The following is a 27,195-nucleotide window of genomic DNA, read 5'->3' as shown; positions in this document are numbered from 1 at the left end:
GTTTGGGCCCTTGGACGGTGAGGAGGGGGGAAGAAAGGGGCAGGTGTTGCTCCTTCTGAGGTTGCATGGGAAGGTGCTGGAGTGGAAACCCCAACATGATGCCACCACCAAATACATCTTCCCTTCACCGCCCCCTGTCGGCATTCCGTGGGGACCGTTCCCTCCAGGACACCCTGGTCCACTCCTTCATCACCCCCAACGCCTCAACCTCCTCCCACGGCACCTTCCTATGCAACCGCAAAAGGTGCACCATTAGCACATCCTTTAGCTAATATCACTACTGTCAACACTCCTTTAACCTTTTGTTTATGACATTTTTGGCAATCTCTCCTTTGCCTCCACCTATCGCTGGCTCCCTATCTAGCTCCAGCTGTCCCACCCCCACTTAAACAGCTTATATTTCACCACATTTCTATTTCTCTTTAGTTCTGATGAAGAGTCATACGGACTCGAAACGTTAACTCAGTCTTCCTCTCCACAGATGTTGTCAGACCTGCTGAGTTTTTCCAGCAATTTTTGTTTTTGTTTCAGATTTCCAGCATCCGCAGTATTTTGCTTTCATTTTTAATAAGATGTTTTGATGGGGAATTGCTGAAATGTGGCTGTAGTAATATTATTCAAAATGCATGATCCTTTTCCTCCTTCCTGATATAACTTAACCACCAAATATGGTTATTGCTAAAATTATTTAATTTGGCACATTATTTTTAATTTTGATCTTCATAACTGTCATACAATGTCTATTTTACTTAACTGCCATCTCTTCCCAAGAAAGTGTACTGAAACAATTGTAGTATGAGTACGTACTTTGCAAAATATACAGTGGGCCCTAAAGATGTAATTTGTTATACAACCTTATTACTTCATCTGGTATCTTGACTGTGCTCTACAATCAATACTGATCTAATAGTGTTCTTCCATGTCCGGATATCGTTTATGACTCATCAAACTAAGTATATGCCCATTGCAGACTTCATTCTTCAGGAATTTTTAAGTTAAATATAAGTAGCAATGCTGCCACTCCCTTTTTATATTGCATCAGAGGCACCAGCCTGGTAATTAACCAGTTACCTTAATGTAACCCCCCTGTTTAAGAAGGGAGTGAGGCAAAAGACGGGAAATTACAGGCCGATTAGCCTGACCTCGGTCATTGGTAAGATTTTAGAGTCCATTATTAAGGTTGAGATTTCAGAATACTTGGAAGTGCATGGTAAAATCGGGCAAAGTCAGCATGGTTTCATCAAGGGGAGATCATGCCTGACAAATCTGTTAGAATTCTTTGAGGAGGTAACGAGTAGGTTAGACAAAAGAGAGCCAATGAATCTTATCTACTTGGACTTCCAGAAGGCCTTTGACAAGGTGCCGCACAGGAGGCTGCTCAGTAAGATAAGAGCCCATGGTGTTAAGAGGCAAGGTACTAGCATGGATAGAAGATTGGCTGTCTGGCAGGAGGCAGAGAGTGGGGATAAGGGTGTCCTTCTCAGGATGGCGGCCAGTGACTAGTGGAGTTCCGCAGGGGTCAGTGTTGGGACCACAACTTTTCACTTTATACATTAATGATCTAGATGAAGGAACTGAGGGCATCCTGGCTAAGTTTGCAGATGATACAAAGATAGGTGGAAGGACAGGTATTATTGAGGAGGCGGGGAGGCTGTAGAAGGATTTGGACAGGTTAGGAGAATGGGCAAAGAAGTGGCAGATGGAATACAATGTGGGGAAGTGTGAGGTCATGCACTTTGGTAGGAAGAATAGAGGCATAGACTATTTTCTAAATGGGGAGAGAATTCAGAAGTCTGGAGTGCAAAGGGACTTGGGAGTCCTAGTCCAGGATTCTCTTAAGGTTAACTTGCAGGTTGAGTCGGTGGTTAGGAAGGCAAATGCAATGTTGGCATTTATTTCGAGAGGACTAGAATATAAAAGCAGGGGTGTGCTACTGAGACTTTATAAGGCTCTGGTCAGACCACATTTAGAATATTGTGAGCAATTTTGGGCCCCGTATCTCAGGAAGGATGTTCTGGCCCTGGAGAGGGTCCAGAGGAGGTTCACGAGAATGATCCCTGGAATGAAAGGCTTAACATATGAGGATCGTTTGAGGACTCTGGGTCTATACTCGATGGAGATTAGAAGGATATGGGGGGATCTGATTGAAACTTACAGAATACTGAAAGGCCTGGATAGAGTGGACATGGGGAAGATGTTTCCATTAGTAGGAGAGACTAGGACCGGGGCACAGCCTCAGAGTAAAGGGAAGACCTTTTAGAACAGAGATGAGGAGAAACTTCTTTAGCCAGAGAGTGGTGAATCTATGGAATTCATTGCCACAGAAGGCTGTGGAGGCCAGGTCATTGAGTGTATTTAAGACCGAGATAGATAGGTTCTTGATTGGTAAGGGGATCAAAGGTTACAGGGAGAAGGCGGGAGAATGGGGTTGAGAAACTTATCAGCCATGATTGAATGCCGGAGCAGACTCGATGGGCCGATTGGCCTAATTTCTGCTCCTATGTCTTATAGTCTAATAGTGGCAGAATTATACTCATGCAGATTATGTTAAGGGTGTATATTCTTGTTCTTGTTTACTTTAAGAATTATGTTTTATTGCCGAAAAGAGGTACATTTTGCTGCAGCTTTTTGTCTTGCACTCATCAGGACAAACACAAGAATATGTTTCAAACGATCACAACAATTTATATTAGAGGAGAAAAGTGTACTGATTGGTTGGCAAATTGGCATTGCCATGGAGAAAGCAGCAGGGAACTATAGGCTCCACAAGCTCCAAGAAATTTGAAAAAAAAAACACAAAGCTTGACCATATGTTTGCAGAGAATGAGTCACTCTGTATGAATATTCCCCTTGTTTGCAGAGAATGGGTCGCTGTGTATGAAAGTATGTCACTTCCAGCAAGTGCAAATGACGCATGCCATGAGCTTGATCAACAATCTCAAATTAGCTGCTAGTGTAGCCAATGAGCACACTCAGGACTGTTCAACAAGTGCTACCCAACCGTGGAAGCACATCCAACTGCAGGCATTTGTTCTGGGCCCTGTGAGCGCGGGCTAGCTGAGCATGGCGTGCACTCGACCCACCACAAGCAACTGAAGTGGTTGACTGGTCTGGTCGGACAGCGTGTTCCTTTGGTTGTTCATGGTGGGTGGAGTACAGGCTGTGCTTGGCTGGCCTGCGTTTGCAGGGCTCAGAATGGAACATCCATTGTTGGATATGGTTCCGTGTTTGGCCGGCACATACTGAGCAGTCCTAAGTGTGCTGATGGATATACTAGCAGCCAATTTGAGATGATTGGGCTTGTAACGTGGCTCATTGCACTTGCTGAAAGCAGCATACAATTGAGGAAGGGAATGTTCATGTGCAGGGACCCATTCTCTGCAAACAAGGGGAATGTGTTCAAGCTTTGCGCCTTTTTCAATTACCCGGGAGCTTGAGGAGCCTACAGTTCCCTGTAGTTTTATCCATGGCAACACCTCAGCGTATCCAAGTCGACTTGCAAACCAATCATCACCTTTTTCTCCTGAAGTATAAATTGTTGTGATCATTTGACATCATTTGACCTGATGAGTACAAGACAAAAACCTTTGGCAACATGTCTCCCTTTTCAGCAAAATTCAAGTCCTGTACTACCAAATGACTGTTTGAATTACATTTTCTTTGTAGTTAAACAATGAAAGAATCTTGCTAAATATTTTGAAGCTCTGTCCATCACTCCTGGGCAGACATGATTTTGATCTGATACTGATTGTTTGACCCAATGAAGATCTCCATTCAATGTTTGGATTTTCCCAATTAATTCCATTTTAACACTTTTCTGAAATCCTGTCTAACTGTCCAATTGACGTGACCCCACTTAATATCGTTTTGATATTAGTTTAATATTTAAAAAAGCTTGCAGGAATTTAATTCAACAAAATGTTGGCATTATATTTCTGGCTTATTTTGCAGGCAATGGAGGAGACAATGGCACAAGATGCCATGAAGAACAAGTTTCTCATTGATGGATTTCCGAGAAATACGGATAACCTTGATGGTTGGAACAAGAAAATGGATAAAGATGCTGATGTGAAATTTGTCCTTTTCTTCGATTGTAGCAATGAGGTAATTGAATGGACATTTCTGTCAGGGTAAAAAAACCCTCAGAATGACCCTCAGAATCACTTTCAGTGGATGAATGCTAAAGCTGCTGCTTAAGTAGGCAGAGGAATGTCATGAGAGTAAATTTGGTGTATTCTATGTTTCCAGTAGTATTTTCTAAACATTTTCTAAACAAATATAAACACAACATCTGTGGTAATAGTCCTGTACTAATCATCTGAAATACCTTGGGCTGGATTTTGCAGTTAGAGACAAAACATCGGTGCTCGCTGCTGCTCTTGAAGAAAGCTGCCCACAAAGATCTGGTGATCTCAAAAGAACGATTTCCCCTTTCCCAATGCACTAGATAGAGCAAAGGCAATGAGCCCTAACAACATGCTTGCAATAGTACTAAAGACTTGTGCTCCAGAACTAGCCAGGCCTTTAACCATACTGTTCAAGTACATCTACAACACAAACAAACATTGTTTCCCAACATTGTGAAAAGTTGCCTTGCTATTTCCTGTCCACAAAAGCTGGACAAATCCAATCTGGCTAATTACCAGTCTACTCTATCATCGGCTAAGTAATAGCACTGTTGCCAACACATTCTATCAAGTGGCACCTACTCAGAATAACCTGTTTACTGATGCTCAGTTTGGGTTCTGCCAGGGTTACTCAGCTCCAGTCTTCATTACAGCCTGGGTCCAAACATGGATAAAGAGTTGAGTTGAGAATTACTTCCCTTTACATCAAGGTAGCATTTGACTGGGTGCGGCATTTCGGAGTTTTAGCAAAACTGGAGTCAATGGGAACCATGGGGAAAACTCTTCATTAGTTGGAGTCATACCTAACACAAAGGAACTTGGTGGTGATTGTTGGAAGCCAATCTTCTCAGCTCCAGAACATCACAGCAGAAGGTCCTCAGGGCAGCATTGTAGGCCCAACCATTCTCAGCTGCTCCATCAATGACCTTCCTTCCATCATAAGGTCTAGAGTGGGGATGTTCACTGATAATTGTGCAGTGTCTAGCACAATTCGCAACTCCTCAGATACTGAAGCAGTCCATGTGTGTTTGCAGCAAGGCCTGGACAAAATTCAGGCTTGGCCTGATAAGTAGCAAGTAATATTTTTGCCATGTAAGTCCAGGCAATGACTGTCTTCAACAAGCGAGAATCTGAGCATCTTTCCTTGATATTCAATGTATTACCATCGCTGGATCCCCCAACATCAACATCCTGGGGGCCACCATTGACTAGAAACTTAACTGGACCAGCCATACGGACAAAAGAGCGGAACTCCAGAGGTGAGGTGAGAGTCACTGCCCTGACATCAAGGAAACTTGACTGAGTGTGGCATTAAGGAGCCCTAGCAAAACTGGAGTCAATGGGAAACGGGGGAAAACTCACTGCTCTTTGGAGCCATACCTAGCACAAAGGAAAATGATTGTGGTTGTTGGAGGTCAATCAGCTCCGTTCTAGGACATCATTGCAGGAGTTCCTCAGGGTAGCGTCCGAGGCCCAACCATCTTCAGTTGTTTCATCAATGACCTTCCTTCCATCATAAGGTCAGAAGTGGGGATGTTCACTGATGATTGCACAATATTCAGCACCATTTGGGACTCCTCAGATACTGAAGAAGTCTGTGCCCAAATGCAGCAAGACTTGGACAATATCCAGGCTTGGGCTGACAAGCGGCAAGTAACATTTGCGCCACACTAGTGCCCAGGCAATGACTATCTCCAACAAGAGAAAATTTAACCATCGCCCCTTGACATTCGGTGGCATTACCATTGCTGAATCCCCCACTATCAACATCCTGGGGAGCTTACCATTGACCAGAAACTGAACTGGACTAGCCATATAAATACTGTGCCTACAAAAGCAGGCCAGAGGCTAGGAATCCTGTGATTAAAAACAAAAAACCACTGCGGATGCTGGAAATCCAAAACAAAAACAGAATTACTTGGAAAAACTCAGCAGGTCTGGCAGCATCAGCGGAGAAGAAAAGAGTTGACGTTTCGAGTCCTCATGACCCTTCAAGGGTTTTTCCAAGTAATTCTGTTTTTGTTTTGGCTAGGAATCCTGTGGTGAGTAACTCGCCTCCTGACTCCACAAAAGCCTGTCTACCATCTGCAAGGCGCAAGTCAGGAGTGTGATAGAATACTCTCCACTTGCCTGGATGAGTGCAGCTCCAACAACATTCAAGAAGCTTGACACCATAAAGGAAAAAGCAGCCCACTTGATTGGCACCCCATCCAAAAACATTCACTCTCCCCACCACCGACTCTCAGTGGCAGCAATGTGCATCACCTACAAGATGTATTGCAGGAATTCACCAAGTCTCCTTAGGCAGAAGCTTACAAACCCACGACCGCTACCAGCCAGAAGGACAAGGGCAGCAGACACATGGGAACTCCATGGTCTGGATGTTCCCCTCCAAGCCTCTCACCCTCCTAACTTGGAAAAAATATCACCGTTCCTTCACTGTTGCTGGGTCAAAATCCTGGAACTTCATCCCTCCCTAACAGCACTGTTGGCGTACCTACAGCACATGGACTGTAGCGGTTCAAGAAGGCAGCTCACCACCACCTTCTCAAGGGCAATTAGGGATGGGCAATAAATGCTGGTCTAGCCAGCGACGCCCACATCCCATGAATGAATTTTTTAAAAGTGCCTAGTACCTTTCTCCACCGCCTTCCTGTAACCCTGCACATTCTTCCTTTTTAGATAACAGTCTAATTCTCTTTTGAATGCTTTGATTGAACCTGCCTTCACTATACTCTCAGGCAGTACATTCCAGATCCTAACCACTTGCTGTGTGAAAAAGTATTTTCTTGTGTTGCTTTTGCTTCTTTTGCCAATTACTTTAATCCTGTGTCCTCTCATTCTCGATCCTTTCACGAATAGGAACCGTTTCCCTTTATCTACTCTGTCCAGACCCTCCTTGATTTTGAATACCTCTATCAAATTTCCTCTCAACCTTCTCTTCAAGGAAGACAGTCCCAGCTTCTCCAATCTACATAACTGAAGCTCTTCATCCCTGGAACCATTCTTATGAACCTTTTTCTGCACACTCTCCAATGCCTTTGCATCTTTTCTAAAGTGCAGCGCCCAGAACTGGATGCAACACTTCAGCTGAAGTTGAACTAATGTCTTATACAAGTTCAACATAAACTCTTTGCCCTTGTACTCGGTGCACCAATTAATAAAGCCAAGGATACTGTATGCTTTATTAACCACTCTCTCAATCAATTCTGTCACCTTCAGTGACTTATGCACATATACACACAGGTCCATTGAAGGCAAATCAGCTTGCTTAACTGGCATCCCATCCACCACCTTAAACCTTCGCTCCTTCTATCAGAAAGGCACAGTGGCTGCAACATGTAGCATCCACAAGATGGACAGCAAAAATTCATCAATGCTAGTTTGACTGTACATTCCACACCTGAAAGGGCAGCAGGTGCATGGGGACAACACTGCCTGCAAGTTCCCCTCCAAGTCACACATCATTCTCATTTGGAACTATATCGCTGTTTCTTCACTGTTGTTGGGTCAAAATCCTGGAATTGTCTCCCTAACCCCAATTTGGGTGTACCTACACTACATGAACTGCAGCAGTTCTAGGACAATTGGGGATGAGCAATAAATGCTGGTCTTACCAGCAATGCTCATGTCTCATGAGCAAATAAAAAAAAGTTAGAATCTGTTGCCAAGTCAAGGGGATTTTCAGGATTCTAGCAGCAATTATGTGATCAAGCAGGGTAAGCAACAGACAGCAAACCAGAAAGTAACAGCCTCTGAATTCCTTCATTTTTAATTTTAGATTTTACAGGAATGAAATAAATGATTGAAATATGCACATGAGATTAAGGTAATAGCTTAAATATCATGAATATTTAAATTAATTATTTTGAATAGATTGAATAGATGTGATGAAATTTGACATTCAACAAATATAAAATTATTCCTTCAGGGCCAGTGAGTGAACTTAGTGCATTGCTTAAAAACCCAGCTACACCTCATCAATACAGTGTAACTTTTTCAAGAGTTTTTATATTGAAACTAAGTGTAAGCGTGGAAATTCTTGTCACTTTGTAAATTTTTAATTGATGCGTTCTGGGCGGCCTCAGCAGCGCACCCTCTGACAAAACATAGATTCACTAATGAGCAACATCTGGATTTCCACTTTTAACAATGCAGACTGCAAAGGTTGGTGTCAGTTTGAGGAGTAACAGCGGTCACAGCTGATGATTTTACAGCAGTAATAACAGCGAACTAAGGCCATTATGTTAACTATAATACCTTATACTGTAGGTTAGGCATAATAGTTAGGCTGGGATTTTCAGGCCTCATCATTGTGGGATCCACTGCAGGGGATGCAGTAGCTCAGTCAAAAGTCCATTCACTTTCAGCGGGACTGGACAATTCCAATGGAGGGTGGGGCTGGAAAATCCCGCTCTTAGTGTAAAGACTTAAACCTTTTCAGAAATAAACTGAAACACTTAAGACATTGTGTTCAATTTGTGTATTGGTGGCACACTGTAGTTCTTTAAGAAACAACTTGACAAGTTTCAGAGGGAAGAGGACAGGTTGTATGTACTGGAGAGGCGAGTGGGTTGGGTACATTCGCCAACTGATGTGCCATATGTAGCCATGGGTCTTCTGGAGCTTTCTTGACTCCCTTGTAGACTTAGAACAAATTCTTCCGGTTTTTTTTCTGCAATCCAGCACTTTATTTGCCTCTTCTGGGAATTAGCATTCCTAGTGGTTTAGGAGGACTATGTACAAGGTTATGCCATCTAATGTTACGCTGACAATTGATATATATTTTGTCCCTCTCCCCTCGTGTGTTAGTATGAAATAGTCCTCATTATGAAATTGAAAACTAGGCTTTGTAATGTATTCTGCTAAAGTAATTTAATTTAAAAAGGTGACTGAAAGAAGCAATTTAAATATCAGTCAAAGGGGAAATAGTGCATAGTGGTAATATCACTGGACTAGTAATTCAGAGGCTTAGGCTAATACCCTAGGGACATGGGTTCAAAACCCACCACAACTGGTGGATTTAGGATCAATTAATTATTTTTTTAAAATCTGGAAATGAAATCTAGTCTCTGTAATGATGCCATGAAATTATCATTGATCGTCATAAATGTCCTTTACTAATGTCCTTTAGGGAGGGAAATCTTCCATCCTTATTTGATCTGGTCCATATGTGACTCCAGATCCATAGCAAAGTAGGATTCTTAATTGCCCTTTGAAATGGCCCAGCAAGCCACTCCATTCAAGGGCATTTAGGGATGGGAACAAATGCTGGCCTTGCCAGCAATGCCAAAATCCCATGAAAGAATGAAAACAAACCTCCTGAAACCCATGTTCAAATCCACATAGCATCGACCTGTGTTTTTGGCATTGTTTATCTCTGCAGCCAGCATTTTCTGCGTCTGTGTTCACCAGCTTGCCATCTTCCACTCATTCAAATGACATATGAACAAGGAGCAGGAGTAGACCATTCGGCCCCTCGAGCCTGCTCTGCCATTTGATAAGATCATGGCTGATCTGATAGTAACTTTAAATCTGTATCCTGCCTACCCCTGATAACCTATCACCCCCCTTGCTTACCAATAATATATCCACCTCTGCCTTAAAAATATTCAAAGACTCTGTTTCAACCGTCTTTACGGAAAGCGAGTTCAAAAGACTCACAATCCTCTGAGAGAAGAAATGTTGCCTCATCTCTATTTTAAATGGGCAACCCCTTCTTTTTAAAGAGTGACCCTTAGTTCTAGATTCTCCCACAAGAGGAAACATCCTCTCCACATCCACTCTGTCAATTCCCCTCAGGATCTTATATGTTTAAATCAAGTCGCCTCTTACTCTTCTAAACTCCAGCGGATATAAGCCTAGCCTGTCCAACCTTTCCTCATAAGACAACGCGCCCATTCCAGGTGTTAGTCTGGTAAACCTTCTCTGAACTGCTTCCAATGCATTTATATCCTTCCTTAAGGTGACCAATACTGTACACAATACTCCAGATGTGGTCTCACGTGTACTCTGTATAACTGAAGCATAAGCTCCCTACTTTTGTATTCCATTCCCCTCGCAATAAATGATCACATTCTATTAACTTAACTAAGGGTAATTAAAGGAATGAGGGCAGAATTGGCTGGAGTGGACTGGGAAAGGAGTTTAGCAGAAAAGACAGTTGCTGAACAGTGGCAGACGTTTAAGAAAATAGTTCATGACTCGCAGCAAAGATACACCCCAGTGAGGATGAAGGATTCTAGAAAGGGGATAAACCAACCATGGTTAACCAAGGAAGCCAAGGATAGTATTAAACTGAAAGAAAAAACATATAATGTGGCAAAGATTAGTGGTAAGCCAGAGGATTGGGAAAGTTTTAAAAACCAACAAAAGATGACCAAAAAATAATAAAGAGGGAGCAAATAAACTTTGAGGGTAACCTAACAAGTAATATAAAAATGGACAGTAAGAGCTTCTTTAAATATATGAAAAGGAAGAGAGAGGTCAAAGTGAATATAGGCCTCTTAAAGAATGAGGCTGGAGAAATAATAATGGGGAACCAGGAAATGGCAGAGGAGTTGAATAAATACTTTGCATCAGTCTTCATGGTAGAAGACACTAGTAGCGTTCCAAAAATATTAAATAATCAAGGGGCAAAAGGCGGGGGGGAGAAATAAATGCAGTGACTATCACTAGAGAAAAAGTACTAGGGAAACTAATGAGGCTAAAGGCCGATAAGGCCCCTGGATCTGGTGGGTTGCATTCTAGGATATTAAAGGAAGTAGCTACAGAGATATATGTCTTGGTAGTCATCCTCCAAGAATCCTTAGATTCTGGAAAAGCCCCAGAGGATTGGCAAACTGCCAATGTAACACGCTTATTCAAAAAGGGAGGGGGACAAAAAAATGGGTAACTATAGGCCAGTTAACTTAACATCTATCGTTGTGAAAATGTTGGAGTCTATTATAAAGAATGTAATAGCAGAGCATTTAGAAATCCATAATATAATCAAGCCGAGTCGGCATGGCTTTATGAAGGGGAAACCATGCATGACACATTTATCAGAGTTCTTTGAGGAGTTAATAAGCAGGATGAATAAAGGAGAACCAGTAGATGTAATATATTTGGATTTCCAAAAGACGTTGGATAAGGCACCGCACATAAGGCTAATTAATAAGATAAAAGCCCATGGTGTTGGGGGTAGTATATTATTATGGATAGAGGATTAGCTAACTAATAAAAGATGGAGAGTTGGGATAAGGGGGGCGGCAACCTGTAACTAGTGAAGTGCCACAGGGATCAGTGCTGGGGTCACAATTATTTACAATATATATTAATGACTTGACTTTGATGAGGAAAATGAATATACTATCACCAAGTTTGCGGATGACACAAAAAATAGGTGAGAAGGCAAGTGGTGAGGATGACACAGTCTGCAGAGGGATATAGACAGGTTAAGTGAGTGGGCACAAACTTGGCAGATGGAATATAATGTGAGGAAATTCAAGGTTATGCACTTTGGCAGGAAGAAGAAGAACTGACTATTATTTAAATAGAGAAAGTCTGAAGAAAGCTGCAACACTGAGGGATTTGGAGGTCCTGGTGCATGAATCACAAAAAGCTAGCATACAAGTTCAGCAGGTAATGGGGAAGGCAAATGGAATGTTGGCCTTTATTTCAAAGGGAATGGAGTATAAAAATAGGGAAGTCTTGCTAAAACTATACAAGACACTAGTTAGACCATACCTAGAATACTGTGAGCAGTTTTGGTCCCCTTATCTAAGGAAAGATATACTGGCATTGGAGGCAGTCCAGAGAAGTTTCACTAGATTGATCCCAGGTATGGAGGGATTTTCTTATGAGGAGAGGTTGAGTAGATTGGACTACTCTTTGTAGTTTAGAAGAATGAGAGGCGACCTTACTGAAACACATAAGATTCTTAGGGGGCTTGACAGAGTAGATGCTGAGAGGTTGTTTCCCCTTGTGGGAGAGTCTAGGACAAGAGGGCATAATGTCAGAGTAAGGGTAAGGGGCCGCCCATTTAAGACAGAGATGAGGAGAAATTTATTCTTTCAGAGGATAGTGAATCTGTGGAATTCTTTGCTGCTGGATCATTAAGTATTTTCAAGGCAGAGATAGACAGATATTTAATCAGTAAGGGATTCAAGGGTTATGGGGAAAAGGCAGGAAAGTGGAGTTGAGGATTATCAAATCAAGCATGATCTCATTGAATTGCGGAGCCCACTTCTACTCCAAATCTAATTACTTGCTGTACCTGAAATTCATGGACTAAGACACTTAGATCCCTCTGCATCTCAGAGCTCTACAATCTCTCACCATTTAGATAATATGCCTCTCTTTTATTCTTCCTGCCAAAATGGATAATTTCACATTTTCCCATATTATGCTCTATTTGCCAGATCTTTGCCCACTCACTTAACCTATGTATAAGTTTTTGTAGCCTCCTTATGTCCTCTTCACAAATTACTTTCCTACCTATCCTTGTGTCATCAGCCAATCTGGCAACCATCCCATCCATTCCTTCATCCAAGTAATTTATATAAATTGTAAACAATTGAGGTCCCAGCAATGTGATCACTGTGGCACGCCACTTGTTACAACCTGAAAAGACCCATTTATGCCTACTCTGTGCTTCTGTTAGCCAGCCAGTATTCTATCCATGCCAATATGTTATGCCCTATACCATGAGCTTTTATTTTCCGCAATAACCTTTGATGTGGCACTTTATCAAATGCCTTCTGGAAATCTAAGTACAATACACCCACCTTTATCCACAGCACATGTTACTTCCTCAAGAACTCCAATAAGTTGGTTAAACGTGATTTCCCTTTCATAAAACCATGTTGACTCTGCCTGATTGCCTTGAACTTATCCAAGTGCCCTGCTATAGCTTATTTAATATTAGCTTCTAACATTTTCCCTATGACAGATGTTAAGCTAACTGGCCTGTAGTTTCCCACTTTCTCCCTCCCTCCCTTTTTGAATAATGGAGCTCTGATGGGACCTTGCCCAATCTCGGGAGTTTCAGCAAATTAAAACCGATGCATCAACTATCTCACTAGTCACTTCTTTTAAGACCCTAGGATGAAGCTAGGCAGAAAGTTTAAAAAACAGGACCTCCACGGTTGTAATCTCAGGATTACTCCCTGTGCCATGTGCCAGTGAGGCTAGAAATAGGAAGATAGTGCAGCTAAACACATGGCTGTACAGATGGTGCAGGACGGAGGGTTTCCGATATCTGAATCATTGGGATCTCTTCCTGGGACCTGTACAAGAAGGATGGGTTGCATCTAAACTGAAGGGGCACCAATATCCTGGCTGCAATGTTTGCTAGTGTCACTCGGGAGGGTTTAAACTAGTATGGCAGGGGGGTGGGACCCAGCGCAATAGGCCAGCAGGTGAAATAAATGACTGGGAACTAGTGAATATGGCCAGTAGGACTAAGAGGAAGAGCAGGCAGGGAGAAATTACTGAACACAGTGGGACTGGGGGTCTGAAATGCATTTGTTTCAATGTGAGAAGTATAACAGGCAAGGCAGATGAGCTTAGAGCTTGGATTAGTACTTGGGACTATGATGTTATTCCTACTACAGAGACTTGGTTGAAGGATGGACAGGATTGGCAGATAAACGTTTCAGGATTTAGATGTTTCAGGCAGGATAGAGAGGGATGTAGAAGAGGTGGGGGAGTTGCACTGCTGGTTAAGGAGAATATCACAGCTGTACAACAGGAGGACACCTCGGAGGGCTCATGTAGCGAGGCAATATGGGTAGAGCTTCGGAATAGGAAGGATGCAGTCACAATGTTGGGGGCTTACTATAGGCCTCCCAATTACCGGCGGGAGATTGAGGAACAGCTATGTAGGCAGATTTTGGAAAGATGTAAAAGCAATAGGGTTGTTGTGGTGGGTGGTTTTAACTTTCCCTATATTGACTGGGAATCACTTAGTGCTAGGATTTTGGATGGTGCAGAATTTGTAAGGTGCATCCAGGAGGACTAGGGAAGGGGCAATACTGGACCTGGTATTAGGGAATGAACTGGCCAGGTGGTCGAAGTTTCAGTAGGGGAGCATTTCGGGAAAAGTGACCATAATTCGTTAAGTTTCAAGGTACTGGTGGATAAGGATAACAGGAGTCCTCGGGTTAAGGTGCTTAGTTGGGGGAAAGCTAATTATAACAATATTAGGCAGGAACTGAGGAATCTAGACTGGAGGCGGGTGTTTGAGAGCAAATCAACAACTGACATGTGGGAGGCTTTCAAACGTCAGTTGATAAGAATTCAGGACCAGCATGTTCCTGCTAGGATGAAGGAAAAGTATGGCAAGTTTCAGGAACCTTGGATAACGAAGGTTATTGTGAGATTAGTCAAAAAGAAAAGGGAAGCATTCGTAAGGGCTAGAAGGCTGGGAACAGATGAAGCCCATGGAGAATATTAGGAAAGTAGGAAGAAACTTAAGCAAGGAGTCAGGAGGGCTAAAAGGGGTCATAAAAAGTTATTGGCAACCAGGATTAAGGAAAATCCCAAGGCCTTTTATACATATGTAAAAAGCAAGAGGGTAGCCAGGGAAAGGGCAGGCCCACTCAGGGACAGAGGTGGGAATCTGTGTATGGAACCAGAAGAAATGGGAGAGATACTAAATGAGTATTTCTCATCAGTATTCACCAAAGAGAAGGACTCAGTGGTCGATTTGTCTAAGGGAGAGTGTGTAGGTAGCCTGGATCATGTTGAGATCAAAAAAGAGGAGGCGTTAGGCGTCTTGAAAAATATTAAGGTGGATAAGTCCCCAGGGCCAGATGGGATCTACCCCAGAGTACTGACGGAGGCAAGGGAGGAGATTGCTGGGGCCTTGATATTGTATCCTCACTGGCTACGGGTGAGGTCCCAGAGGACTGGAGAATGGCCAATGTTGTTCCATTGTTTAATAAGGGTAGCAGGGATAATCCAGGAATTTACAGGCCGGTGAGCCTAACATCAGTGGTAGGGAAATTATTGGAGAAGATTCTTCGTGACAGGATTTACTACCATTTGGAAGCAAATGTGTGTATTGGTGAGAGGCAGCATGGTTTTGTGAAGGGGAGGTCGTGTCTCACTAACTTGATCCAGTTTTTTGAGGAAGATGATCGACGATGGAAGGGCAGTGGATGTTATTTACATGGATTTCAGTAAGGCCTTTGACAAGGTCCCTCATGGCAGACTGGTACAGAAGGTAAAGTCGCACGGGATCAGAGGTGAGCTGGCAAGATTGATACAGAATTGGCTTGGTCATAGAAGACAGAGGGTAGCAGTGGAAAGATGCTTTTCTGAATGAAGAGCTCCGACTAGTGACGGTTCCGCAGGGATCAGTGCTGGGACCTTTGCTGTTTGTAGTATACATAAATGATTTGGAGGAACATGTAACTGGGCTAATTAGTAAGTTTGCAGGCGACACTAAGGTTGGAGGAGTTGCAGATAGTGAAGAGGATTGTCAAAGGATACATCGGGATATAGATCGGTTGGAGACTTGGGTGGAGAAATGGCAGATGGAGTTTAATCCAGACAAATGCGAGATAATGCATTTTGGAAGGTCTAATACAGGTAGGAATTATACAGTAAATGGCAGAACCCTTAAGGGCATCACCAGAGTGACAGAGATTGAGGGGCGACTTGATAGAAGTTTACAAAATTATGAGTGGCATGGACAGAGTAGATAGTCAGAAGCTTTTTCCCAGGGTGGAAGAGTCAATTACTAGGGAACATAGATTTAAGGTAAGAGGAGAAAACTTTAGAGGAGATGTATGGGGCAAGTTTTTTACGCAGAGGGTAGTGAGTGTCTGGAATTCGCTGCCAGAGGAGGTGGTGGAAGCAGGTACAATAGTGGTGTTTAAGAGGCAGCTTGACAAATACATGAATAAGGGAATAGAGGGATACGGACCCCGGAAGCGCAAAATGTTTTAGTTTGACAGGCAATATGATCGGCTCAGGCTTGGATGGCCGAAGAGCCTGTTCCTGTGCTGTACTTTTCTTTGTTCTTTGAAGTCCATCAGGACCCAGGCAGTTGTCAGCCCGCAGCTCCAACAATTTACTCAGTACCACTTCTCTGGTGATTGTAGTTCTCCTGAGTTCCTCCCTTCCTTCTATTTCCTGATTTATAGCTGCTTCTTGGATGTTACTTGTATCTCTATAGTGAAGACTGATGCAAAATACCTGTTCAGTTCATCTGCCATTTCCTCGTTTTCCATTGTCAATTCTTCAGACTCACTTTCTGTGGGACCAACTTCGTTAACTCATTTCTTTTTAAAAAATTTATAGAAACTCGTACTATCTGTTTTTATATTCCTGTTTAGCTTTCTCCTGTACTCGTAATTTTTCCCTCCTTATTAACCTTTTTGTCATCCTTTGCTGTTGCTTATGTTGTGTCCAATCTTCTGGCCTTCCACCTGCCTTTGCACAATTATATACTTTTTCTTTAAGTTTGATGCTACCTTTAACCTTTTCAGTTAACCACGGATGGTGTGTCCGTCCCTTGGACTTTTTCTTACTTGTTGGAATTTATCTATTCTGTGTGTTCTGAAATAGCCCCTTAAATGTTTGTCACTGCATCTGTATTGACCTATCCCTTTAATCTAATTTGCCAATTCACTTTAGCCAGCTCTGCTTTCATACCCTCATAATTGCCCCTTGTTTAATTTTAAAAACATAGTCTCGGACCCACTCTTCTCTCCCTCAAACTGAATGTAAAATTCAAGCATATTATGGTTGCTGCTACCTAGGGGTGCCTTCACTATGAGGTCATTAATTAATCCCATCTCGTTGTACAATACCAGGTCTACCATACCTACTCTCTGGTTGGCTGCAGAACATGCAGTTCTAAGAAACTATCCCGGAAATATTCTGTGAACTCCTCATCTAGGCTATCTTTGCCCATCTGACTTTTCCAGTCTATATGTAGATTAAAATCTTCCATAATTATTGCCATGCCTTTCTGACAAGCTCCCTTTATTTTCTCCTTTATGCTCCATTCTACCATGTGGTTACTATTAGGGGGACCTCTACACGACTCCACAAGTGACTTCTTGCCTTTGTCATTTCTCATCTCTACCCAAACCGTTTCCACATCCTGGTTTCCTGAACTTAGGTCATCCCTCTCTATTGTGCTAATACCATCATTAACTACATAGCCACACCTCCACCTTTTCCTTGCTTCCTTCCTAAATGTCCTGTACCCTTTAATGTTCATATCCAATCCATATCCTCCTGCAGCCATGTCTGTAATGGCTATCAAATCGTACTTTATTTATTTCTATGTGCTCTCTCAGTTCATCTGTTTTGTTTCGAATGCTTCGTGCATTCAGATACAGAGCCTTTAGTTTTATCCTTTTATTCCTTTTGTAACCTCTAGTCTCATCGATTGATTTACTGTTAGGTTTGTACTCTCTTTCCCTTGTTGTCATCGTCTGTTTTCCATTTCCTGTAGTAATACCTTTCTCTTTGGCCTTGTCTCTACTCTTTGATTTACCACATCTTCCCAAATTTGTATCCTTGCCCCCACTACTTATTTTGAAACTCTCTCCACTCCCCTAGTTATGCGACTCGTAAGAACAATGGTTCCAGCATGGTGCAGGTGTAGACTGTCCCAACGGTACAGATCCCACTTTCCCCAGTATTGGTGTCAGTGCCCCACAAACTGGAACCCACTTATCCCACACCAGGCTTTGAGCCATGCATTCATCTCCCTAATCTGATTTGCACTATGCCAGTTTGCACATGGCTCAGGTATTAATCCAGAGATTATGACCTTTGAGGTTCTGCTTCTTAATTTGGTGCCAAGCTCCTCATACTGACTATGCAGAACCTCCTTGGATGAAGGGACCAAAGGAATGGTTGCTAAATTTGCTGATGACACAAAGATGGGTAGGAAAGTAAATTGTGAAGAAGATGTAAGGAGGCTACAAAGTGACATAGATAGGTTAAATGGCTGGGCATAGATCTGGCAAATGGAGTATAATGTGGGCAAATGTGAAATCTTTCATTTTGGCAGGAAGAATAAAAATGAAGCTTATTATCTAAATGATGAGAGATTGCAGAGCTCTGAAATTCAAAGGGATCTGGGTGTCCTAGAATCACAGAAGGTTAGTATGCAGGTACAGCAGGTAATTAGGAAATCTAATAAACATTTATTGTGAGGGGAAATGATTTACAAAAATAGGAAGGTTATGCTTCAGTTGTACAGGGCATTGGTGAGACCACAACTGGAGCATTGTGTACTGTACTGGTCTCCTATTTAAAGAAAGATGTAAATGTGTTAGAAGCAGTTCAGAGAAGGCTTACTAGACTAATACCAGGAATAGGCTCATGAGAAAAGGCTGGACAGGTTAGGCTTGTATCCACTGGAGTTTAGAAGAGTAGGAGGTGAATTGATTGAAACCTTTAAGATTCTGAGGGATCTTGACAGGGTAGATGTGGAGAAGATGTTTCCTCTTGTGGGAGAATCTAGAACTACGGGCCACTTGTTTAAAAATAAGTCATTTAAGACAGGGATGAGGAGAAATTTTTCCTCTGAGAATTGAGAATCTTTGGAACTCTCTTCCTGAAAAGCCAGCGGAAGCAGAGTCTTTGAATATTTTTAAGACAGAACTAGATAGATCCTTGATTAATAAGGGGGTGAGAGGTTATCGGAGTTGATGCTACATTCAGATCAGCCATAATCTTATTAAATGGCGGAGCAGGCCCAAGGGGTCGAATGGCCCACTCCTGCTCCTAACTCATGTGTTCATATGTCCTGTCTATGTCATTGGTCCCAACAAGGACCACAACAACTGGGTGCTCCCCTTCCCACTGCAAGTCTCTCTCCAGCCCTGATCAGATGTCCCAAACCCTGGCACCGGGCAAGTAACACAGCAGTCTGGACTCGCGCTCTGTGCTGCAGAGAACGGCATCAATCCCTCTGACATATACTGAATGGACTGGTGAGCACAGAATCAGAAAGCCTGGTCTGCCAGTCTCTCTTGGTCTTACTTTTTCTTATTTTCTCTCACTCTTCTCTTTCTCTTTTTCTGTCATTTAATACTGAGTCCTATCGGAAGCTAAACTTAATTTCTCTCAATTTTTGGTTCCCAAAGATCTGTATAGAGCGTTGCCTTGAAAGAGGAAAAGGTAGTGGAAGAACAGATGACAACATCATGAGTCTGGAGAAAAGGTAGAATGCAATTTGCTTTCATAGAATCATAGAAACTCATAGCATAGTTGGAGATCATTTGGCCCTTTGTGCCTCTGCTCATTCTTTTTTTTCTGTTTATAAAGAATTGTGTCTTTCTGTTCTTTTGATCTTATATTTGTTTTATTGTTCCTCTTTTCAGAATTCAGACATATATGCAGTCCACTAAACCCATTATAGAACTATATGAGAAAGAAGGGAAAGTAAGAAGAGTTGATGGAGCCAAAACTGTTGATGAGGTATGTGATGTGTAGCTAGAACTAGGGGCAGAACCTTCGGGTCGGCGAGCGGGGGCAGTGCCTGCTCGCCGACACGTAAAATGACACGTGGTGACGTTGGGCGTGCGACCCAACGTCACCGCATGTCATTCAGATCTTCAGTTCAGCACACCAGAGTCAGCTGTGCGCCCGCCAAACTGTCAAAGGCCTATTAAGGCTATTTAAATTCCAATTGAAATAGTCAACATAGCTGCCGGTCCAACCATAAGGTTGGCGGGCAGGCGAAGAGCCCAGGCGGCCTTTGCATTTTTCATGAAATCTCATCCATGGGCAGGATGAGGTTTCATGAAGGTTTTAAAACATTAATAAAAATTTTTAATACAATCCATAGACATGTCCCAGCTCATGTGACACTGCCATATAAGGAGACTTGTCTTTAAATTTTTTTTCCCTTTATTAAAATTTTTAAGAATCAAAATAGTCTGCCTGAGGCAGCTCTGTGCCTAAGGGAGATTTCTGTGCTCTTACACGTGCATGCATGAAAGAGCGCAGGTCCCAACTCAGCCTCCTCCCCCCGCCCGCATAGGTAGCACTGAGCGCTTCCGGGTGCGCGTCACGCTGGGCGGGCCTTAATTGGCCCGCCCACGTAAAATGGCGGCGCACAGCCAGTTGCAGGCGGCGATAGGCTGTGCGCCTGCCTGCTCGTGCCCAAACCCCCCCCCCAGGGTGGGGGGGGGGGGTGGTGAAAATTCTCCACTAGATCTCTAGTCTTGCCCAGTAGCTCCTTAATATGGAACATGAGTTTGTACTTATTTTAGGAGAAAATGTTTGTTTTCTTTAGGCTAACTAAATTCCTCCCCCTTTTCTGTTACATAGAAGGACCTGTGATGTAACATTGTATTGCCATAAATTTATATGTATTTAATGATCAATGTTCGAAAATGTTCTATGTTAACTTCGAATTTATTTTATTTATTTCTTTCAGGTTTTTGTTGATGTCCAGAAAATCTTTGATGCCGAAAACTGAATTGGTTGCTCTTGAAGTTGGAAAAATCAGATGCTTCTAGCTTGCTGAAATAGCTATTATATTCCACCCTTTTTCTTTATTTTACAATACTATATTTTCTTCAACAGAAACCCTTGAATGGGTACAAATATCTTTCCATTAGTGTATTATTTGCAATTACTTTTGTATGAAAGCATTCTTTGTCAAGTGTATTGAGGAAAGGCTACTTTTTTAAAATCCTGCTTCCAGTCCTACTAGTTCATTTGTAGAATAGAATTATTCATGTAAAACATAATTTGCCTAAGGGTGTATATCCAAACTCTCACTCGTGAGGAACAGTGAGTTATGACTCATACCAAATAATCATATTTAAAACAGTTGGTACACAAATGGGTATTATTTATCAACCTACATGCACATGACCCTGGTTTGATTTTTAGATGCCCAACTTATTCCACACTTGTAAATCTGAATGCAATTTCATAGAACTTGAAGGAACGCAAAAAGTGAAGTACTGTATTTAGGAAAGTTGTTCATGAATATTTAATATTTCTTGTGTGGTGGAAAAATTAAATTGGGAAAAGTAGTCTCTGAAAATGTGTTTGTTGTCGTTGGGTTTATCTATTTATGTATTTTAAAAAAAAAGTCTATTTCAAGGAATTAAATTTATCTTATCGGTATATGATAGCTAAATGTTGCTGGGTCAAAATCCTAGAACTCTATCTAACAGCACTATGTGAGTGCCTTCACCACATGGACTGTAGCAGTTCAAGAAAGAGACTTATCACCCTCTTCCCAATAGCAATTAGGGTTGAACAATAAAAACTGGCCTTGCCGGCAGTGCCCACACCCTGCAAATGAATTTTTAAGAACTTCAAAGCATGTAAATTTTGTATGTACACTACAGTACTGTGTCCTGTAGGATGAATATGTTTTAGGGAAAATGGTTGAATCTGGAATAGATGGCCGGAAAACCAGTGCAGAAAGATTTTATTTTGTTGCTGAACAATTTGAAAGCCTGAAGTAACAATTTCTTTGCTACTCACTAGTCAATGCTCAGATTATTAGATATGTGTAAGTACACAGTAGGATCAGATGTCGTTTTGCACTATATTTATGTTGCAATATTTGTGTACAGGAGGACACTAAAGGATATTTTCTTAAATTTCTGTCAAGTACTGTGCATGTGCAAAGAATAAACTTGTAAATGCTGGAAATCCAGAGCAGGTCAATTAGCACCTGTAAGAACCATAGAACCATAGAACACTACAGCACAGAAAAACAGGCCATTCGGCCCTTCTAGTCTGTGCTGAAATATTATTCCGCTAGTCCCATTGACCTGCACCCAGTCCATAACCCTCCAGACCTCTCCCATCCATGTATCTATCCAATTTATTCTTAAAACTTAAGAGTGAGCCCGCATTTACCACGTTAGATGGCAGCTCGTTCCACACTTGCACCACTCTGAGTGAAGAAGTTCCCCCTAATGTTCCCCCTAAACCTTTCCCCTTTCACCCTAAAACCATGTCCTCTCGTGTTTATCTCTCCTAATCTAAGTGAGAAACGGTTAACATTTTTAGCTGTCCACCATTTGTCAGAACATTCCATTGAAGGATCTAGACGTGAAATATTAACTTGTCTTTGCCCTTTACAGATGCTGAACTGCACGCTCTGTATTTGGAGCATGTTTATTTGATTTTATCCTTGTGCTTGGAAATATCATGATAAGTTGTTTACTATGATTGTAATTCAAATCTTTCCTATCTAAACTCACTGAGCTGGCATTCTGAGCATTGAATTCTGAGAAATTTAAGTCCGATTATTAAAGGAGAGACCTTTACCAGAGTATCTTGTTTCAATTTTTTGATTGTAAGAGATTCTGTTTTGTTGATAGTTGGTCATCTTTTTGCTATATATCTTAATCAAAATCATACCTTGTCCGGTCTTGTATTTAATAGACATGTTGTTCCATAGGCCAGGATTTTATGGCCCCGCTGCAGCGTGTCTCCCCCAGCAGATGCGGCAAGCCATTTAAATCTCCATTCAGTTCAGTGAGACCGTAATATCCTGCCAGGCAGAAGGGGCTATAAAATCCTGCCAGGCAGAAGGGGCTATAAAATCCTGCCCATGATAAAAGTGGATATGTTGCTTCATTACAGATGAAGATGGAGTAAGCATTGTTACAAATTAAGAAGGAAGTTTCATGGCATATAGCAAACATATACCTTAAAGTTCCAGCCTGTGGGAAAAGTGCATATAATTCGTATTTTACACATTGGCTGGATACTTTCCATAGAATTCAGTCTGACATTTGATACTCTTGAGTAATTAATTTAACTTGAATTCGGGTCCATTTGCTTATGTAATAACAGTGCAAATGAAAACAATTAAAGAAATTGGCTACCTATTCAAGTGTTTCAAATTTTGTTTGCAGAGAAGTCATATTTTCTCATGATATTAGCTTTTAGTGGCTTAAATCCAGGATATTTTTGCTTTAGATTGTACTAAAATATATGTTCATACTTCCAGTTTATTATGCTGAATCAATATTTTTTGTCAGTTTTCTGTCCTCTGAAGATGCTGGAAAGGGGCCATTGGGTACCTTGCCAGAATGGCCTTAAATAAATGAGTATTGACAAGAGATGTGACTGATGGGGAAAGCAGACATCATGGCCTGTTTCAACATTCATACATGCATTTTCTAGTGGAAGTCACTGAATAACAGACTTGAGTGGCAACTTTGGCTGATATTTGTTTTCCTATCCCTAGCTCAACATTGGAACTTTTGCATCTTTGATTAGTACATAAAACTGAATTAAATAATGTAACTTACCTAGAGCTTTTGCAAATTGCTTTAGATTTAAGCAAACTAAGCAACTTTTGAAGAAAAGCTTTTTCGTATTTCAAATTTTAACTAGTCGAACTTTGTAGGCTGGTGACTAGCTGGATTGCAATTTGATCCATGTCCTGTACAGTGCCATTTTATACACTTTTAACACATTTGTTTTGATTTGCTAGGTGATTGATCTCTCCTTAATCTCCTATACTTTAGAATGTGTAATAAAACCTGAATTCCTTTATGAATATACACTATTTTAAAAAAATCTTCCCTTTTACCCACCATGCTCAACCATTGGAAAACTGTGGATAAACGATCTGCTCCTGCTATTTCCTTTATGCTGATAGCTATCAAGATTTATTGAAAACTATGCTTGAGTGGTGTAAATTGTAAGCTTATACTTACACTGTAATAGCCTGTTGCAATGAATTTGTGAATGATTAGGCTACTTAAAATAGCCCAGTTTTGCACAACCCCTGAATCTAGAAATCTCCAATTTCCTCACCTATTCCTTTTAACACTGGGGTGAGAACCAACATACCCAGGAGATTTGTTTATCTTAAACCCCATTATTTTCTCTTACGATGTTTAAATTGCCATTAAGTCAACGATGTTCCTCCCCTTCGCTACTTTTAGGTTCCTTTTTATCGCTGATATTTTATCCTTTCAGTATGAGAACAGATAAGGCATTTTCAACAAATTGCCATTTTTTATATTACCATTATAGTCTTGCCTGCTTTCTTGCTCTTAATAAATACTTTTGCCTCTAGCTTTGATATCCCTTGCCAATTTTTTTTTATATTCCCTTATTGCATCTCTTGTATATTTCTGTTGCTTTTTATACATCTCCCAGTCTGCTGGACTTCTACTTTTCCTTGCATTTGCATTAAACTTTTTGTTTTAGCTTGGCATTGTCTCTTACCTCAGTTGTTGACCATGGTTACTTATTAGACAAGTAGAGTCTATTTCGGGCATGTACTGGCTTTGTGTCATACCAGATACTTCGAGTGCTGTTGCTTTGCCACACTGTCTCCATCTTACTCCCAGCAGGAGGTATTGACAGGATGGGTCTATCCCAGCAATCCTATAGACGACTGCTACAATAGCCATGCCTGTCTGGAGATGCGACAGGAAAAAACAATGAATAAAAAGGTAAAACGTGGAAGAACGGTGGTCTCATCAGCTACATGAAGGGAACATAAAGAAGACTTAATTAATGATCTTCAGATCTCATTCAAAAATATTTCACGTATAATGAATTACTTTGAATTGTAGTCACTTTATTTAGACTTATTTTTGTTGCCTTTGTCTATCCCATTTTTTTCAATGTATCTGTTTCAATATGTCCATTATGTCTTTTCTCCCCTATACTCTATTATTTGTATTCAGTCTCTGGGTCTCAGTCAAGTTCTCTTACTAATGTGCTCCATACGTTGGATTTTACGGCCTCCCGCCAGGCATGTTTTCGGTAGGGGGGGGCTTGTAAAATATGTTGGGCAGCAAGCCTACTGCCCAGCCCCGATCTAATCCCCATAATATGGCGGGTAGGTAAGGCGCCTATTAACCTGCCTGCCCTTAGGCCTATTAAGGTGCTTAAGTGGCTAATTATTACCCACTTAAGGTGCTCAATCCGCCTCCACTGCCATAAAACACTGGGCAGTGGAAAGTGGGTGAATATGGAATGGCTGCTTTTTTTTTTAACAAACTTGGTAAAAAGGCAGATAGTAAGGGCATGTCCTTTGGGGGGGCTGCCCTTCATGCCACCCCATTTGGCATCCAAAACCCATCCTCCCACCCCTTTTGGGTGGAACTTCATTTCCACTGAGGGGCAGAAGTCCAACTGACATTTTTTTAAAGAAGACTCTCGCCACTCCCCCCACCCACAAACTGTGAAATTCAGCCCCATATCTTATCTTTTTGAAGTTCCAAGGTACGCTGGAGGGTGGAAAGCAACATGCCAGGGATCGTGTGTGAATAGTTGAGTGAGAAGGAAGTGTAGAATGTCATCCCAGGAGGATTGGTAAGGAGGAAGCAAGGAGTCAATTGGAATATGGTATGTACTTGCAGAAGGGCAGGCAGGCTGTGAAGTGCAGTTTTCTTTTTGTCTGCACTACAAATGAATAAGTGAAAAAGCATATCATTACTTTCCTCAAGACATTAAAAGGGCCATGTAAATTAATGTTATTTCTTCTTTGGCAGGTTAAAGGCTGGGGCTGTAAAAGTACTGGCACTGGATGAACATCTGAGTTGCCAGAGTAACCAGAGCAGTGATGGGAGAAGCTCCTCATTGGTACTTCCCTCCAGCGTCACTCTTCAGCACCAATCCTGCCTCCTTACCGCTGCTTCTTCAGAAGATGGAATGTTGCCATAGGTAATGTTACAAAACTATTGCAACAATTAACACCTGCAGCAGTATTCCAGGTGTGGTGGCAGCAACAACCAGTCAGAATGGGAAGCAAGGCACAGTGGTCATTTTTGTCCGTTTAGCTGATTAATAAATGCCTGCTTTGCACCCACTTTTTGCTTCACTTTTTTTGATTTCTCTCTTATGCTTCACTTCGATTTCTAGCTCCTTCAATGCTTGCTTCCTCTTACTCATTTACTTACTTTCTGGCTCTTCTCATACTCTTTTATTCTTTACTTCCTAGTCTGTTTTACTCTTCTCCACTTTTCATTCTCGTGTGTTAGTGGGTTGGAAAATACTCAGCAAGGAAGTAAGCAGTTTGGGCGTGGGACATTTGAGTTGAGCAAGCAAATAGTTGAGCTGACTAATAGTTAGGCCAAGGAAACATGAACTGCTTCAGTAGTACTGCTTCTTGGCGGTACAGGCAGGCAAGCACATGCGGTAGACTGAGAAATGTTGAGGGCAGGTAGCAGACCTTTGCAGCTCTGACTGTCTTGCCAGTGTTGTTCATGGCTGTAGGAGTCTGTGATCCTTCAACCATGGTTTTCTCATCAGCCTTTGAAATGTTTGCCTCTCCTACTGTACTTGCTGAATGTGCCAGTGATGTACAGTAACAGTCAAATATAGTAGCTGATGAAGAAGGACTGAATTGCAAGAAACTTCAGGAAATTGAGATAACCTAGGTTTGTTAACGCAGCTCGGATTTGTAGACTCACATTAAAAATAGACATTTTACTCCGAATGTCATTCATACTTTTGTTGCGGCTGTTTTAGTACAGTGGGAAAGGCAGAAATTTGATTGGGGAGGTTCAAAAAAGGTGTGGTAGGAGGGGTGACCATAAGACATAGGAGCAGAAATTAGGCCAATCGGCCCATCGAGTCTGCTCTGGCATTCAATCATGGCTGATAAGTTTCTCAACCCCATTCTCCCGCCTTCTCCCTGTAACCTTTGATCCTCTTACCAATTAAGAACCTATCTATCTTGGTCTTAAATACACTCAATGACCTGGCCTCCACAGCCTTCTGTGGCAATGAATTCCATAGATTCACCACTCTCTGGCTAAAGAAGTTTCTCCTCATCTCTGTTCTAAAAGGTCTTCCCTTTACTCTGAGGCTGTGCCCTTGGGTTCTAGTCTCTCCTACTAATGGAAACATCTTCCCCATGTCCACTCTATCCAGGCCTTTCGGTATTCTGTAAGTTTCAATCAGATCCCCCCCTCATCCTTCTAAACTCCATCAAGTATAGACCCAGAGTCCTCAAACGATCCTCATATGTTAAGTCTTTCATTCCAGGGATCATTCTCGTGAACCTCCTCTGGACCCTCTCCAGGGCTAGCACATCCTTCCTGAGATACGGGGCCCAAAATTGCTCAAAATATTCTAAATGTGGTCTGACCAGAGCCTT

The 27,195-nt window shown here is 41.8% G+C and overlaps 1 protein-coding gene and 1 long non-coding RNA gene across 2 annotated transcripts in view; both read left to right on the top strand.

The window, feature by feature from the left end:
* Window positions 1-22,954, top strand: part of cmpk (cytidylate kinase) — a 28,138-nt gene extending 5,184 nt beyond the window's left edge. The window contains exons 3-6 of the mRNA XM_078561168.1: window positions 3,952-4,104; window positions 19,229-19,305; window positions 19,466-19,562; window positions 20,527-22,954. Of these exons, the coding sequence (XP_078417294.1) occupies window positions 3,952-4,104; window positions 19,229-19,305; window positions 19,466-19,562; window positions 20,527-20,568 (369 nt within the window). The 3' untranslated portion in view covers window positions 20,569-22,954. The remainder of the gene's footprint in view (window positions 1-3,951; window positions 4,105-19,228; window positions 19,306-19,465; window positions 19,563-20,526) is intronic.
* LOC144692388 (uncharacterized) overlaps window positions 1-26,715 on the top strand; it is a 274,513-nt gene extending 247,798 nt beyond the window's left edge. Inside the window, exons 2-3 of the long non-coding RNA XR_013579313.1 lie at window positions 22,649-24,538; window positions 25,586-26,715. This is a non-coding gene — a long non-coding RNA (uncharacterized LOC144692388). The remainder of the gene's footprint in view (window positions 1-22,648; window positions 24,539-25,585) is intronic.
* Window positions 26,716-27,195: the final 480 nt, after the last annotated feature.

This window comes from Cetorhinus maximus, chromosome 17 (genome assembly GCF_964194155.1).
Source record: "Cetorhinus maximus chromosome 17, sCetMax3.hap1.1, whole genome shotgun sequence".
NCBI classification, from domain to species: Eukaryota; Metazoa; Chordata; class Chondrichthyes; order Lamniformes; family Cetorhinidae; genus Cetorhinus; species Cetorhinus maximus.
The sequence above is the reverse complement of the archived record's forward strand: the minus strand, read 5'-3'. Positions and strand labels throughout refer to the sequence as shown.